This window comes from Cydia splendana, chromosome 5 (assembly GCF_910591565.1).
Source record: "Cydia splendana chromosome 5, ilCydSple1.2, whole genome shotgun sequence".
Classification (NCBI taxonomy): domain Eukaryota; kingdom Metazoa; phylum Arthropoda; class Insecta; order Lepidoptera; family Tortricidae; genus Cydia; species Cydia splendana.
This window is the reverse complement of record NC_085964.1, coordinates 14,798,248-14,815,978: the sequence shown is the minus strand read 5'-3', so window position 1 is coordinate 14,815,978 and position 17,731 is coordinate 14,798,248. Positions and strand designations below refer to the sequence as shown.

At 39.5% G+C, this 17,731-nt stretch overlaps 1 protein-coding gene across 1 annotated transcript; it reads right to left on the bottom strand.

The window, feature by feature from the left end:
• Positions 1-653: 653 nt before the first annotated feature.
• LOC134790766 (U2 small nuclear ribonucleoprotein auxiliary factor 35 kDa subunit-related protein 2) lies at positions 654-17,359 on the bottom strand. Its single transcript, XM_063761690.1, has 8 exons — positions 17,131-17,359; positions 16,891-16,964; positions 16,467-16,687; positions 15,871-16,134; positions 15,537-15,713; positions 1,628-1,793; positions 1,364-1,478; positions 654-883 (listed from the first exon to the last, which is right to left on the bottom strand). Exons 1-8 carry the CDS (start codon positions 17,157-17,159, stop codon positions 682-684), a joined length of 1,248 nt encoding a protein of 415 aa, XP_063617760.1. The 5' UTR covers positions 17,160-17,359; the 3' UTR covers positions 654-681.
• Between the last annotated feature and the right edge of the window lie 372 nt (positions 17,360-17,731).

The window sequence follows — 17,731 nt, the reverse complement described above, 5'->3', positions numbered from 1 at the left end:
TACTCGTCTGGCTGAATGCGCCAGTAGCGCGATGCCATAAAAAAATAAAAAAGTGGTCCCAGTGACAGCTCGCTTGGAAGGTATCTCTGTATATTATTATATTTATGGTCCAATGTCATTGCCTCTCACTCTCGCATCAAAGCAAAATGTGAGACGCAACACATATTTGACAAAGAAATTGTCTTACTCACTTAGTGGTTTGGTATCGATTTGCGTCGCAGCAGTCGCACGCAGCATCAGTTTGACATAAATAGAGTATGACATAAGTGTATGGAGGCAAAGTGGTTCACACAATTGCTAACACTGTTTGGATACTTTAAATAGAATGTGTGAACCAAGTGTGAATGGTTCTCTGTAGAGTGCCAGAGAATTAATATTGTCAGCGGATATATTACTTCGACATTGTGTACAAATTTTTCGCAGGTTATGGGCCCAGCAGGCTTCCACTGAGGTGACTGCGGAAACGAAAACTGATCGTAGTGATCGTCAACATGGTACTTTATTGGTGAACGTAAAATATTTCATGTATGCTTACATACATTGCGTATGATAGGTATAATTATTTTACGAAATGCACCTGTTATTTTATTAGGTATAGTATAGGTACCTAAAAGACGATAAAAATTAAAACAATTTAATAAAAGATACAAAAAATGACCATATAGACACATATTTTATTAATTATTTCCTTGCTTCGGATTCTGGGCTCCGCCGTCGTGGTCGCGACCTGCGTCTGCACCGTTTAGAGTCTCGTCTCCGCTCGTCTCGCCTAGATACTCGGCGGCTTCTTTCTCGGGACCGGGAACGAGACCGTCGCCTCCTGGGTATTTCGACTTCTGGCGATTCAGACCAACGCCATGATCTTGGTGGTGTTAGGCGTTTTCTAGAAAAAATGTTTGCATTGAAACCACTTTGTAAAATAACTGAAGCAATTGAGAGCGACTACGTAATTCGCCGCAAACATTCAGTTTTATTAGGGCCACTTGCCCACTAACCCCGCGTTAAGCGGTTAAACCGTTAAATCAGTGTCAAATTGTACTGGTAACCATGGTAACTCCAAGTTTAATGGGTTAACCACGGGTTATTGGAATGGTGCAAGTGACGCATACGTAGTTTATCTATGTTTTTGAGGCAAACGTGTAAGCAAACAATTATTTTAAATATGTGCAGGTATAACTACACAAAGCAGGATACGAACATTTTAATAGCCGGGTCCACACAGAGCGAGCATACGCGCGAGGCAATATCCTCGCGCACAAAACGACCAGTGTAGACGTGCCTTGCGCGCGCCGCCTCAGCTAATCAAATAGACAAACGTATTTAAAGATAATATGGCGTTATTTGCCATAAAAAAAATAATCACCTTTCAGATTCTTGATTATAGGTCAAGTTAAGTGGGAATAAATTATTAGGATTTCTGAAGACGTGGAGAAAATTACATGAACGACCCTTAGGACATCGTTTTGTTGATTGAAGACCTGAAACATAATAAACATTCTGAATTAATTAAAGGCTTGTCAGTGTCACCAACAAAATGATGATGAAACATTTGACCGCAACAAAATGAGTTTCTAGCTACGTATATAGCTACATAAATACTTAGGTATTCAACAAATTTCTTTCTTACCACAAATCGCAGTTTTCCACGAGTTTATGCGACAAAATTGTAGCGAAAGTTGTTTTCCGGCAAACCAACGCGTGTGCAACGCGCGGTACGCAGAGACAGCGCATCGCAACTTCGCAAACTCTATGTAGGTATTACCACGAAGATGTTTTTCATAGTTATTGCATACCTGAAAAGTTCCGAAGGTTAGTTAGACATATTGATTTCCTTTATGACAAAATTGATTGTTACTTTATATTTACAAACCTCTGTTTCTTACGCCAAAGCTGTGATCAAAGTATTGTTGAAATGTAATATAGCCCCTCTGAATTGACTTAATGAGTAATTATAAAATAATTCTTAAATTATGATTACTAGTAGATATAGGTCGTAGATAGACTTCCTTGAGGTATTTGTTTAATCTGCCTTTAAACTGGCTTTCACGTGTTGTGTTACCCATACCCAAGTTATTAAAATTGTAAAGCACCTATATGGGGCATTATCTATGAAAAGGGACCTTATTGTCGATGGCGCTTACGCCGCACAGCGTCGCGCGGCATTGTATCTATATGGGAGCATCGTTAATCATGGCGTAAGCCCCATCGACAATAAGGTCCCTTTTCGTAAATAACGTCACAATATAAAGTCTACAAATAGTAGTGCCTCGAATTTGACATCTGATTTCACTTTAAATATCGGGAGGAGGTTAATCAACTCACAAGGAAGGGTACCCAACTGTCCGACTCCGATTTGATTTATTTTGATATATGTTATAGAGTAGTTGTTCACTGACGAAAGAGTGGACTGTAAAGAGGGGACGATAGGGGAATAAGTTTAGGGGCTGGTTGAGCAAGAAAGTTGTATGCTAGAATTAACCTATAAAATTGAAATTAAGTGCGAAATAGTGTGAGACGAAGTTACCTTTGCAATCCCGTGGTTGTGGTTTGAACCGTTGGTCTCCGTTGTGGACTGTTGGTGGTGGTCCGGGCTGCCCTTGTCGCCAGCTAGAGGTAAGCTCAGAACCGTTACCTTCAGTCGGCCAACTTAGACCTAGGATTCTCCACTGCACAGATGGGCACGGCGTCTTTCGGCTACACAGCACTGATTTTAAATAGTCTAGAGATTGGCAGTAGTGCTTTTAACAAATTGCGAAAAAATTAACGAGAATAGCGAAAGGCGATGCGAACAGGTATTAGTTTACTGACATACTGGCCCTGACAGCTTGTGACAGAGCAATATTTAAATTCGAACCGTGACTTTGGTGTTGCCACAGTATTTACAAAAAAATAATCCTAAAAATACAAAGCCAAAGCTGAACATTCCGCCCACCAAAATGCATTGTATTTTGACTAAGCGAAAAGGAAACAATAAAGTAAGGTAAGTGCGATAATATTAAGACTAAAACGAAAAAATGGACAACACAAAGGTAGCGCTCTAAAGCGACTACGCAGGCAGTGGGCACAGTTTGACCACAGGCCGTTTGTACAACCCTGTGGCCGTGCGCACAGTAACCACACGACAGATCCCGTCGGATCCGGGGTGTGTGTCGATGATGCGACCCAGGGGCCACTTCATTGGGCTCGTCTGCTCGTTCACAACGAGCACTAGTGCACCAATTTGGACGTTGGGCTGCCTATCGTGCCACTTCATCCACTGCTGGAGAGTATGGATATACTCCTTCGACCATTTGTTCCAGAAGTCCTGGTGCATCTTCTGAAGCAGCTTCCAGCGTTGGAGAGGGCTAACCCGAACGTCTGATAGGTCTTCCTCAGGCACGACCGACAGAGGCTCCGTGGTGAGGAAATGACCGGGAGTCAGAGCCGTCAGGTCGTTGGGGTCGGTGCTAAGAGGAGTGAGGGGCCTTGAGTTGAGCAAAGCCTCGACTTGGGTTAAAATCGTCGAGAATTCCTCATACGTCAACCTTTGGTTCCCGACGACACGCGACAAGTGTGTTTTCACGGCCTTGATTCCAGCTTCAGCGAGCCCTGAGAAATGTGGGCTACCCGGCGGGTTGAATTCAAAGTTTATTGAATGGTGTGCGGCAGCATCCTTCACTAGACGTTGCAGGATGTTGTTCGCACCGACAAAATTTTTGCCTTGGTCAGACACTAACCTGCTGCACCGACCACGACGAGCGACGAAACGCCGAAGTGCGGCGAGATAAGCATCCGAAGACAACTCGGTGACGAGCTCAGTATGAATGGCCTTTGTTGCGGTACAGACAAAGACGCAAATATAGCCCTTGTACGTCTTGTTACCGCGTCCGCGACCGAGTGCGATGTCGAAAGGCCCGCCAAAATCGACCGCTGCGCTCGAGAAAGCCTTGAGCTGGGATATTCGATAGGACGGCAGGTCCCCCATGAATGGCGCAGTGGCACCCAGTGGCCGCACCCGAAAGCACTTCATACATTTCGATACCACTGCGTAGATAGCCCGTTTTGGACACATGATCCAAAAATGCTGTGACAACAAGTTGTGAAGCGTTTGGATGCCTGGATGCATGAACCGTCTATGATATTCGTCTATAAGAAGGAAGGTCAGACGATTGTCGCGAGGTAGAAGCAACGGATGCTTCACGTCGAAGTCGAGAGAAGCACGCGACAGGCGACCGCCCACCCTTAAGAGACCCGCTTCGTCTATGAATGGGGACAATTTTCTAAACGCTTTGGGAAGAGAATTCGAAAGCTTGTTGGAAATCTTTTCGATTTCCTGAGCAAAGCTGCGCTGTTGCACGAAGCGCACGAGAATCATCAGTGACTGTTTTACTTCGAGAGGTGTCAAAGGTCCGCGTAACAGCTTTCCAGTCGTCTTTTGGTTCTTCGCGTTGTTCGCAAAGCGGCGACAATACGCTAAGACGCGTTGAAGTGTTCCTAGCGACGAGAACTTCTCTAATAGATTGTCAACTAGTGCGTTGTCATTGGACACTACAAGGACCGTAATCCTTTGTTCGTCGTGAAGAACATCCCTATCTGGCGTCACACTGACTTAGGCCAGCTCGCAGTGGGGTGCCTGAGCCAATCAGGCCCGCTCCACCAGCAAGTTTGGTTGACCAAGTCTTGGGGAAGCAAACCACGCGATCCGCAGTCAGCTGGATTGTCAGTGGTTCTGACATGATGCCAGGAGTCGGGAGGAATGACGTCTTGGATATGACTCACACGGTTGGCCACGAATGTTTTCCACCTGGATGGACACGACTTGATCCAGGTTAACGTCACACTTGAGTCCGACCATGCGTAGATTCTATCTACCGAGTGGAAGGGCTTCAAAGCCTCCACGACCGAAGCCATCAAGTCCGACAGCAGAACCGCTGCGAGCAATTCGAGACGCGGCACTGACAATTTACGTAACGGCGCGACCTTGGACTTCGCACACACTAGCTTGACGTCAGCGTCGCCCTCCTCAGTCACTGAACGGCAATAGATTACGGCACAGAAGCCACGTTCTGATGCGTCACAAAATCCGTGGAGATGTAGCACGTCGAATTCCCCGACTAAACGGCGAGGCACAGCTACAGCACTCAGCGACGAGAGTTGAGTTTTGAATTCCTGCCATTCCAGCCTGATGCTTTCCGGGACATCTCCATCCCAGGAAACGCCCGAAACCCAAAGCAACTGCATCAGATACTTGGCGAGAAATGTTACAGGCGAGAGGAAACCCAACGGATCGAAGATTCTAGCTATCTCCGACAGAATGGTGCGCTTCGTGCACCGACCATTAGGCGTAGATGCTACACGAAAACGAAAGGAGTCAGATTGAGGTTGCCATAGCAAGCCCAATATCTTTAGAGAAATGTCAGTCATTTCTTCGAAATGTTTAAAGTCTTCTGAGTATAGATCGGAAGACGGTAGGCTCTCCAGGAACTCACTACTATTGGAGGTCCACTTTCTGAGATGAAAACCCCCCGACGACAGTATTTTCGTAAGTTCCGCCTGAAGCGAACGCGCCTGCTCGACAGAATTCGCTCCGGTGACGACGTCGTCGACGTAGATGTCACGAGCGAGTACGGTTGAACCACCTGGGTAGCTGGCTGCAGAATCACTGGCAAGTTGAGCCATTGTAAGAAGAGCCTGGAATGGCGCAGCAGAAACCCCATACGTGACCGTTTTAAGACGATAGTCGCGCACAGGATCGACAGCAGAGGGCCGCCACAAGATGAGCTGAAATTCAGCGTCCTCTTCAGGAACCAGAATCTGCCTGTACATCTGTTTCACGTCACCTGTGAAGACGACGGCATGCCAGCGAAAGCGTGTGAGCAGATCGAAGATGTTGGTCTGAAGCTTGGGCCCAGCGAGAAGAGTAGCGTTTAAGGACGTCTCGTTGGCGTCCTTAGCGCTTGCGTCGAAAACTACGCGAAGAGGAGTGGTGACGGAGTCACGCAGAATACCATGGTGAGGTATGTAATAGAAGTGGCCTTCACTTGTTGAAGGAGGTTCCACTTCCTCCAAGTGACCTCGAGACTCATAGTCATTCATGAATTCCACATACGCCCTTTTAAACTCGGGGTTGGAATTCAATTTGCGTTCCAACGACGTGAACCGCTTGAGAGCGATTTCGCGCGAATTGAGGAAGGTAGGTTTGTTCGTGGGGTCGACAAATGGTAATGGAACTACGAACCTGCCTTCTTCATTGCGATAGTATTTTCCACGAAAATAGTCTTCGCAGCGTTGGTCCTCCTCAGATACGAAAGGTTTAGTCGGAGAACTAACGTTTTCTAATTCCCAAAATTTTTTTACAGAATCGTCGAGCGACAAAATTTGCGAAGGACTCGACACGAAAAAACAATGTTTATTATTGTTGCGAGACGATACGAAAGCGCTTGATGTGAGCTGACTCTCATCACACTCACCCATTACGACCCATCCATAGATGGTTTTCAACAGAGTAGGCTGTCCAGGCTCCCCGCGCCGTATACCGGGCAACAACGACGAAACGAAGACCTGTGCGTTAAGCAACAAGTCCACCGGCGCCGGACGGGCAAAATCAGGATCAGCCAGCGATAAATTTTTGGTGTGTGACCAACCCGACGAATCGACAGGTTGTGGAGGTTGGTCAGCACATACCGGCGACATAACGAAAGCTTCGAGTTTAGTACTCAGCGAAGAGGGTTTATTACCCATTGGCTTGATCTCACATGAAAGTGAGCCAAATGTTTGATTGGGCGAGTTACCGATGCCAAACACAGTGTGTTGGCCAGAAATCTCAAACCCTAGCATTTCAGCACAAGATTTCGATAAAAGTTTGCCTGCACTAGCACCATCCAGAAGTGCACGCACTGGGCGGAAGACACCAGAACTGTCCCGAATCAACATCTTGGCAGTAGCAAAAAAGATTGTATTATCTCCCGACATAGCAGTTAGAACCGTGTTACTACTACTACTGCTAGTACTGCTCATGCTATTGCTAGGTGGTGCAGTAGCAGTCTCTGTGACCGTGGGTGCTTCAACATTCTTAGTAAAATGCAATAAGTTATGGTGTGAACGATGACACACACTACAGCGAGAAGCCCGACAAGTTTTCACCCTATGTGCATTCGAGAAGCATAAAATACACAAACCCTTCTCCTTAACTAGATTAAACCGGCCATCATTATTGAGATTCAGAAATTTGTTACATTTGTCGAGACTATGTTGACCCGAACAACAAACACAGCTCGGTGTTGACGGAGTCGAAACGACCAGGGCCGTTTTGTTTTTAGTCAACGGTTTAACATTCTGAGATTGAGGCCTAACACTAATACTTGAGTTTTCCAAAGCCCTGCTCCGCTTTTCAATAAAACTTTTCAACTCGTCAAACTTTGGAACCTCAGTATTAGAAGTGAGTTGTAATTCAAATGCTTCCCGGGTAGCGACATCTAACTTTGCCCATAGCAAATAGTACAACATAAAGTTTTTATCGGGGAGGTTAAATTTTGACAAAATATTTAAATTTTCATTGAAAGTTCTATAAACCCTTTCCAAATCTGTTTTGTTCTTGACTGGGTCACAATTTAGCAGTTTTTCATAATACATTACAGCAATTTGCCTCTTCCTATCATAATAATTGGACAGCGTCTCATATGCACTGCTATAATTGTCACCTGATAGAGGAAAACTTTTAATTAAATCATATGCGGAACCCTGAACGCTTGACAATAGGTAATGTAATTTCTCAACATCACTAATTGTGCTCCGACTATGTATGAGGGAGTCATAAAGCTCTTTGAAAGACACCCAGCCTTCCAATTTTCCATCAAACGGCTTAATCGCTATTTTAGGAAGCTTGGCTAAATTATTTTCAAGCGTTAAAGGCTTCACATCCGACTTGTGGCGTCTAGGTTCTGTTGTATTACAAGGTGATAAATAAAACTCAGTTGGTCAGTCAGGTGTGCTCCGCGACCCGCCTGTACGCCATGACAGTTGACAACAGAATGTCGACTTGCAGGTAGTTCGCATTGCACTTTTATTGTATAAACGTCACATCTCTTCCTTTGTATAATGATTTATTTATTTTATTTTATGCGTTAGCCATGCAACAATAGTTCAGTCATCTCACATCTGTTTATCTTATAACTGCTAGGTTAATTTAGATTCTAATTCCGACATACTACCACCGGTTCGGAAAACAGCGTTAACCTCAGACCCGAGAAGAACCGGCGGAAGAAACTCGGCGAGGTGTGGATATATTCATTTCTCAACAGTTCAACAATAAACATTTTTTAACAATATAACCTTGGAATATTTACACTATTCCTAGTATCTCTCTCAGTTGCTTAGCGGTCAGCTGGAAGAGATCCTTTAAAGGGATGAGTTCGCCTTTGTACACATTTATTCTATTCTCTTATTGTTATGTACTTGTTTAGCGTAATAAAGTGTTTTAATACAATTATGGTTTTACTTTTACAATGTCAGTCTCTCTCCTTCTCCTTTTTTCAGTTTTGAATTTCGAGTCTGCTTTCTTTTATTCAAATTGATAATAACTCGAGGTTTAAATATCTTACCAGTTTAACCTTAATTGATACATATTTTCTTTGGATGCTTACACTTTTCTAGGTATTTTCATTAGCGTTCAAGCTATATACACGTTTCACACAATTAATACCTATTTCGTGAATTTCCAATAAAATTGTAACATACAGGTCGCTTTCCAATAACATCTCGTACATGTACATTATTTATTGGCAACAACTGATTTCCTCAGTTTTACTTGGCTGTTTGATAGGTAATATAGTATAATATATAGATATAATGCAATTTATAATATACGTAAATGGTCCAATGTTAAGTAAGGTAAAAAGTCATACCAAATATCACAACCTATTTAGTTTTACTTGTGTACTGGTATGTTATTTACGCAAACCATGATCTATACAAATAGATTTCTATTACTCGGGTAAAATGATGTAGGTACCTACATATTTGACCGTTATTATTATAAATTGCATTGGATACATTATTTTATTACCGTTTTTTAATTATAATACTTGCTGAATACAGTATTGACCTCAATTATATTCAAGTATGGTATATCGACTGTACTGTTAATCTAGCAACTTAATGTTACTTATACAATGAATGATATTATTTATGTTATGAAAACAACTTTAATCCCTGCTTACAATTGGAAGTTGATTTTAGCCTTGACTATAGTCTACAGTAGCCCTTGACTACAATATACACAGCCTTAATTTGACCATGGTTACAGTCACATTAATATTTTTTTTATAGACATTTTGCTTCCCTTAGGTTCAATTACTTACAGATATATTATAGAGCAAAACTAGCACCTGTGTATGTTCATTTTGATGGTGGCATATATTGTTTAACTCTAATTATGTATATTTTACAAGGAACCAATGGAATTTCATTACCATGAACACGGTTTCACCGAGTACATTGTTCGAAGATTTACTTTATTATTATTCCGTTGCTTTAATAAAACCCTAGGCCATTTTGGGTTTAAGTTCATACTTGGTACTTAGTACCTGTACGATAATTAAACAACGACTTAAGTAAATAACTCTTTTATAATATATATGTACTCTTGCAAATATAGAGGCTCGATCTGCAAACTCAATTTACAAGGTTTGTTTGATTTTGTTAGTTTCAACCTCAACTAGGCAAACTGCAATTTGGTGCAATCAAGATCACGTCTGGTCCTTACGTTTTTATACGTACACAGTATAAATTTCCCACTAACGTATCTGGGTAACTGTCCGATATTGACGCCATCACTTGGCCGTCCATTTTACGGATTTGGTTACTATGTTCGTATGTGTATGTTTTCACTATTAGGAACAAGTCATATATAAAGTAGCGCAGTGGGAGTGCAAGGTTTCACGCATCGTCACTGATTGGTACTTTGTATTTTTTTCAGCATTTACTTTAGATACCTACACAATGTGTGGCATTGTGACGGACCCAGCGTCTATTTATTTACCTTAAATTGACCTTTGACCTGATTGTAAATTTATAGAATTACTATTGTGTCCTTTTGGCACTAAAATTAGTTGATTGGCTTTAGGTAATTTATTTATTTTTGGACTTTAATTTAGTCGGCCCGTCGACTTTTATCGGTACTCATTTAGTCCTAGTGCAGCTTTGCATTTTGAATTGGCCTTTGTAGGCACATTTATCACATGCCGGCACATTTTATCTTTTAGGGGGAAGGCGGCGCCATTATCGCAATCCTGTCTACCTGTTTGTTATGTTTGCCCAAAAACTCTTTCAGTTGCCTCCTAACATTTTATCAAATTTGTTCCCATAATCACTTGTTTATTGTAACTGAAACCCCTAGATTCAATATTTTCCTTTAGATGGGCGGAGGCTCAATTTTCCGCATTGAAATCACATTTAGAATCATTAGGAATAGATTAGATTAGAAATTTCCAAAGTACAATTCTTGTTGCATCAGTCGAAACACGAATCGTTCATACAAACTCTGTTTTTGCGAAAAGTATTCTTATAATTTGTCGACAGCAACATTAAAAATGTCCATTACGCTAGCTTCTGAAACGTGCGTACTTGGAAGAGTGCTCGCAGATAGCAGGCACACGACACTCAGGCACATTCTAAAGCGGACAATTAAGACATCATTGTAATTAAATACTATCCGTAAGTAAGCACGGAATATGTGCGTTAGGTAAGTACCTTCTAACTACCGAGTTTCTGTACTTAAGGAGTTATCGAAGTAACCTAACGTGTAACAAACAGAACAGGTAGACACATATACATAGGATTGGACCCCAAGACATACATTAAAGTTCAACGAGTCTTTGTGACAATAACCTGAGTTTCACTCCTTAACGTTAATTATAGTCACATATTACTAACAATTTAAATTTTATGGAATTTTTCCCGAGCTATATTTATTTTTAATTCTGAAGAACTTATCATTTGCACTACATGGGCCGATATCCCATGCAGCACTCGCGGAGTTTTCACTCCAATGGTATTTCCTTATTCGGACTTAGGTTCCACTCACGGAGTCTTCACTCCAATTGTAGGTATTTATTTATACGGAACTCGTATCTTGCATAAACTATACATTAATACCATTGTCTTTTCAGCCTATGAAACTCGACTTCTCTAGTTTTCATATTTATAGGCAAGGTTGTGTCAATGTCTAGTTAATTATTTTAAATGCACCATAGTCGGCATCAGCAACCCCGCCCCACCACCATAACCGCGGTACTTGCATTTGAAAACTCGTTTAAATAATTAAATAAAGAACTTATTTAAGGAGGACAAGGTAAGCATTTCATGAGTTTCCAAATGTCACCACCGATCGATCACCGCGCAATCATTGCTGGCGCGGCAGAATTATTAAGCATAGCCATACCTTCCCAAGGCCCACGGTCCTACCAGCTGTAGTAGGTACTTTCTAAGTTCGGTGGAAGAATTTTTTACATTTATTCGGAAAATGGTTTTTTTTTTATTATAATTATTTTCAACAAAATCTGTTTACTGCACACATGTACGACTCTAGATTCTTCAGACTCTCAAGACTCTTAGACCCTTTAGACTTCTTTAACAATCTTTAGACTCTAACTTAGATTCTGTAGTCTCCTTAGACTCTTTAGACTATTTAGACTATTAAGACTATTTAGACTCTTTACTTTTTAGACTATTTAGACTCTTTACTCTTTAATCTCTTGAGACTCTTTAGACTCTTTAGACTTTTTAGACTATTTAGACTCTTTAAACGCTTTAGACTATTTAGACTCTTTAGACTCTTTAGACTCTTTAGACTCTTTAGACCCTTTAGACTCTTTAGACTCTTTAGACTCTTTAGACTCTTTAGACTCTTTAGACTCTTTAGACTCTTTAGACTCTTTAGACTCTTTAGACTCTTTAGACTCTTTAGACTCTTTAGACTCTTTAGACTCTTTAGACTCTTTAGACTCTTTAGACTCTTTAGACTCTTTAGACTCTTTAGACTCTTTAGACTCTTTAGACTCTTTAGACTCTTTAGACTCTTTAGACTCTTTAGACTCTTTAGACTCTTTAGACTCTTTAGACTCTTTAGACTCTTTAGACTCTTTAGACTCTTTAGACTCTTTAGACTCTTTAGACTCTTTAGACTCTTTAGACTCTTTAGACTTTTTAGACTATTTAGACTCTTTAAAAGCTTTAGTCTATTTAGGCTCTTTAGACTATTTACTCTTTAGACTCTTTCGACTCTTTAGACTCTTTAGACTCTTTAGACTCTTTAGACTCTTTAGGTTTAAACTCTTAAGACTTTAGGTTCTTTAATTTAACTTTTTTTTTATTTTTTATTTCCTTATACATATATTATGTGATGTGAAAAGCAGTATGGGTCACATGGTGGCAAAATTATTTTCACTTTGGGCGTTAACACTTGAATCCCTCACTACGCTCAGTATTCCATTTTAATACCTCGCTTCGTTCAGGATTCAATGTTCGCCGTCGCCGTAACCATGACATTTTGCTCCTTAGCGACACAACCTAATGTTTAATTGAAGCAGATTTGCATCTGTTTTGCTTCGTTCCATTTTAAACAAAACAAAATCAACCCTGAATCCTACACTATAGATTCAAATTTCAATAGCAAATTTCAGACTTTTTCCTTGTATGGCTGGGCCCCAGGAGGGTGAGTGCAATATTAACACAACAACATTTACAACCATAAAAGTATTCCATTTTTGGAGAATAAGTACTCATATTACGCTTAAGCTTTACGACCAATTTCACCGACAGTATCAGTTTGTTTATTTATTTTTCCTTTTGCATTATAGAAACAAGACCCAGATAATATTATGCTGATTTGGTTAAATAATTTAAATGCATATCTAACTAGCACACGTAAGCTAAGTAGCACCATGTTGTATAGCAGATGATCTGTTGATTTTTATTGAGTCTGACGCTAAATAAAGCGTACACTTATTATTTATTTAGGTAGATAACTTCTGGTTAAAAGTGCTAACCCTATTATGTGAACTATTATTAAGCATTTGTCGTTAATTAGATACATTTGTGAGCTAATAATAAACTACAGCGCACCCAGATATTGTTTCAACAACCGTTAACGCAGACAGCACCACGTTGGTATACTTAGTTACCTGTAGTAAATTACCGGTGAACAGACATATTCAGCACGACACAGCAATATGCGCGACAGTTTATTTATTATACGTATAACTTAATTATAGTTTTACACGCTTTCTTAAATACACAGTCGCTATAAAAGTTTTATTCCTTTTTTTTAATAACTTATTTTACTGTATTTGGCTTAATTTCTGTTCACCGACCCGTTTTTTGGAAAGGTAAAAGCATTAAATAGTATTTAAACTGAATAAGACGTTGAAATGTGCCCTATAGTAATAATATTAGCGTAAAAATAGTTCTTTTCTCGATCAAAATATAGTTTAAATACCAGAAGTGTACCTTATAAAGATGTTTATGTGCTCAGAGCTATAAATTAAGTCCACAATGGGTCCATCATACCTGTGCTATTTGGGTCATTCGTCTCCCTCCCTTTTATTGAAAAAATAATTTCAAACTGATAACTTTTTGTCGGTTATTTAGCAACTCCATCGATTTTTTTGTTTTTTCTTACGTTCTTTATCCTCGTCGCCATTGTGGCGTCTAGGTTCTGTTGTATTACAAGGTGATAAATAAAACTCAGTTGGTCAGTCAGGTGTGCTCCGCGACCCGCCTGTACGCCATGACAGTTGACAACAGAATGTCGACTTGCAGGTAGTTCGCATTGCACTTTTATTGTATAAACGTCACACGACTTATCACTTATCTCACTCTTAGCCATTTGTCTTAACCTACATTTCACTGATTTCAACTTACTTTCAAATTCCCTCGTAACTTCGTACTCTTCCACACGTCTTTCAGGTTTCAGCGGACGTAAAATCCTTAACTGAGCATTGTGAAAGTCTTTTTCTAAATCCTTTATGTCCGATTCATCATAACCTTTTAAGTCCGAACTTTCAATGTTCTCTAATCTAAAAATAGCATACCCGCGCGCGACCCGGAACATATCTACAGTCGCGGGCTCTGTATCACTATCACCATGTACACTCATATTGTTTTAAATGCAATTAATCACACTAAAACGACGAAAATAAACACAAAACTATTTGCAAAATAACGTTGACTAAGTACTGACTGACACGAGTGACACTGACAGCTGTCGTCGACACTTGACAGCTATGAAAATTTGAAAATGTTGCCAGCAGTATTAACCACGAATGAACGAATGGTTTAGTAAAAGCACTACTACACGACCACCAACTTTCTTGCTTACCCACGACTTTTTTTATAAGTCTACCCTAAATGTAGAATTAAACAGATGATATGACGAAACGAATTTAAATAAGCAACAGACAACGACAAAAGAAAAACCAAAGGTCACTTTTCAAATTATGCGGCTCGAAGAACAAAATGTTCACTGACGAAAGAGTGGACTGTAAAGAGGGGACGATAGGGGAATAAGTTTAGGGGCAACAAGTTACCTTTGCAATCCCGTGGTTGTGGGTTGAACCGTTGGTCTCCGTTGTGGACTGTTGGTGGTGGTCCGGGCTGCCCTTGTCGCCAGCTAGAGGTAAGCTCAGAACCGTTACCTTCAGTCGGCCAACTTAGACCTAGGATTCTCCACTGCACAGATGGGCACGGCGTCTTTCGGCTACACAGCACTGATTTTAAATAGTCTAGAGATTGGCAGTAGTGCTTTTAACAAATTGCGAAAAAAATAACGAGAATAGCGAAAGGCGATGCGAACAGGTATTAGTTTACTGACATACTGGCCCTGACAGCTTGTGACAGAGCAATATTTAAATTCGAACCGTGACTTTGGTGTTGCCACAGTATTTACAAAAAAATAATCCTAAAAATACAAAGCCAAAGCTGAACAGTAGTCTAAAATAACGGACACGTATTTTTTTTTTAGCTGCCCAAACTCAACTTGTCATTTTTTATATAAAAAAAAATATATAATATATAAATATGTATAATAAATATATTTATATATAAAAAATGAGTTTGTGGTGAAATGACAAAACACGTCCCCATTCTTTATTCATGTTCTCCAACATATAACGAAACCAGTAATTAATTATCAATTTTTTTGAACAAATCTCTTCTCAGAAATTAGAAGGTTTGGTCAATTTTCAGTACTTTGAAGGCCATTTTCTCCTAAGTTGAGTTTGGGCAGGTAAAAAAAATACGTGTCCGTTATTTTAGACTACTCTATAACATATATCAAAATAAATCAAATCGGAGTCGGACAGTTGGGTACCCTTCCTTGTCAGTGCTTAATTTTAAGTCTCTTTCTAGGTTGATAATGGTTGAAGCTTCATGGCTCCGTACATTATGACCATGTTAAGTATGCAGTTTGTACACAAACAGCCGCAATAATTGCTGCTGATTGCACTTATTGTTTTGTAAAGGATACATCATGTTGCATCTGCAACCCAAATTATACTTACTTTGAACTGTAATATTTGTCCGTGTTTTTCAAACTCAGGTAAAACATCATAGAAGAATTCTTTGAAGTCTTTATAAGTTTCACTATACTCATGTTCTAGTAAGTCATCTGCATCATAATCATTGTCTAATGCATTGTTAATGCCAATATGAGTAAAAAAGTTGGCTGCTAGAATTATCTGTAACAATCAAAATAATAATCAACATAAAACATAATAACTTTCATCAAAGTCCTATAGACACACACTTAAAATGTTCACATTTTTTATTGATTAACCACTTAAGACTGTGCTTATAGAGTCAATTGTGCTTGGAGCAACACACACTAAGACTTACCCTACTTATGCCAGGGAACTGGTGATTTCTTGAGCACTGATTACCAAACCTGCAACACCCAGTCTTAACAAAGAAAGGACAAGGCTCATGATTTGGTTTGGTTTCACTGGACACAAGTAATTCTGCAGGTGGTTCTTCTGAATCTCCAGTGAGAAATTGCTCAAGCTTTTCCATGAATGCCTGCTGTTTCCGCATATTTTCCTCTTCAATTTCCTTAAGCCTCTTTTCTTCTTCATCCTTTCTTTTCTGTTCCAGTTCTCTTTCCTGAAATGTTCCATAATAATTGTTTTAGTAAGATGTTAAAAAAAACATATTTATAGCAAGCCACAAAAGTGCACATTATTCATTAATTCCGTTCATAAAGTGGGTATGCATGTCTGCAGCTATGTGTGCACAAGAGAAATACAGACAACAAAGGCTGTGAAATTATCTGACATGATCTTATTTGTAGAGCCATAAGAGAGAGACACATATGTTTGCGGCCTTCGAAGAGTAACATATTATTGCAGATGACTGTACCATATTGCGATAATAAGAATAAAGTCAGTGTAAGGGTATTTTCAAATTCTGGACAGTTTATAATATTGTGTCCATACCATGTTTAGCTTGGCCTCCTGTTCAAGCCGTATCTGGTTTAGTTTTTCCTTTCTGCGCTGCAATTCTTCCCATTGCTTTGTGGCTACCTTTTCTGCCTGAATCCATTTTTCATTCTCAACTCTATTTACAGCTTCAATTTGCTCTCTTTCAAAGAGATCTAATTCTTCTTGTTGCTTTAACCATATGTGGTAGCTACTGTGTGATGGACTCAATATGTTATCTGGAAATAGAAAAATACTTATGAATTGGAGCTTTGGTACAATAATCAAGAGCACTATGCCTGATTATGCACCTTTTTCAAAATAGCAAAAAAACACTAGGTTATTTCGAAGATTTATAGGCCTTTGTTTATTTGTCAAGCCCTTTTGTTTGATTGTGATTATGATAATTCCCAATTAATTAAAAAAAAAAAACATTCCTTACCTCGCAACTTGGCTTTATTCTGTCTAATATGTCTTCTTCTTTCACGTTTTGCAATCTTTCTCCATTCTTTGTGGCTGTAAGTACCAAAAAAATTTACATTTCATGCCTATGTTATTTATTTTTTATTCTTCTTAAGAGCTTATAAGTAATCAAACCACAAGTAGCTTATGAGGAAACAATTTACTTTATTAAAGTTAATAATATTTTTAGGATAATAAAATAAATCAAATAGGGCCTTACCGTCCCATTGTAATGGAATAACAAATCATCTGGTAATCTCCTAAGACTAAGAGTACTAAGACCCATGAATATTAATGATTGCGCATAAATATTTGAGCCACGATTCAAAATGCACTACGGTATTAATTAAGATATCATTATTTTTCATGAGTTTAAACATAAAACCGAACCGTTGTATCGTTATAATTAAAATAAACCAAGAGAATCCAACAACGGCAAAAAAAATGTTTTCACACTCATGTGTTTGGTGTCATGTGACACTGACATAACATAACATGCAATCAGACTGACAGAAGACGTGCGTATTTTTCTATTTCCATAATATTTCAGAAGGTATAATGGTTGATGGTACGTAAGCGCATTTATTTAGGACTTTTTTTGAATAATAATTATAGATGGTCAAACAAATCTTGTCAGTAGAAAAAGGCGCGAAATTCAAATTTTCTATGAGACGATATCCCTTCGCGTCTACATTTTTCAAATTTGCCGCCTTTTTCTACTGACAAGATCTGCTTGACCAAGTTTAGGTATCCAGCTAAAACAAGAACAACACTTATTCATTCAGATTCATAATAAATAGGGCGTACCAACAATAAAAGGT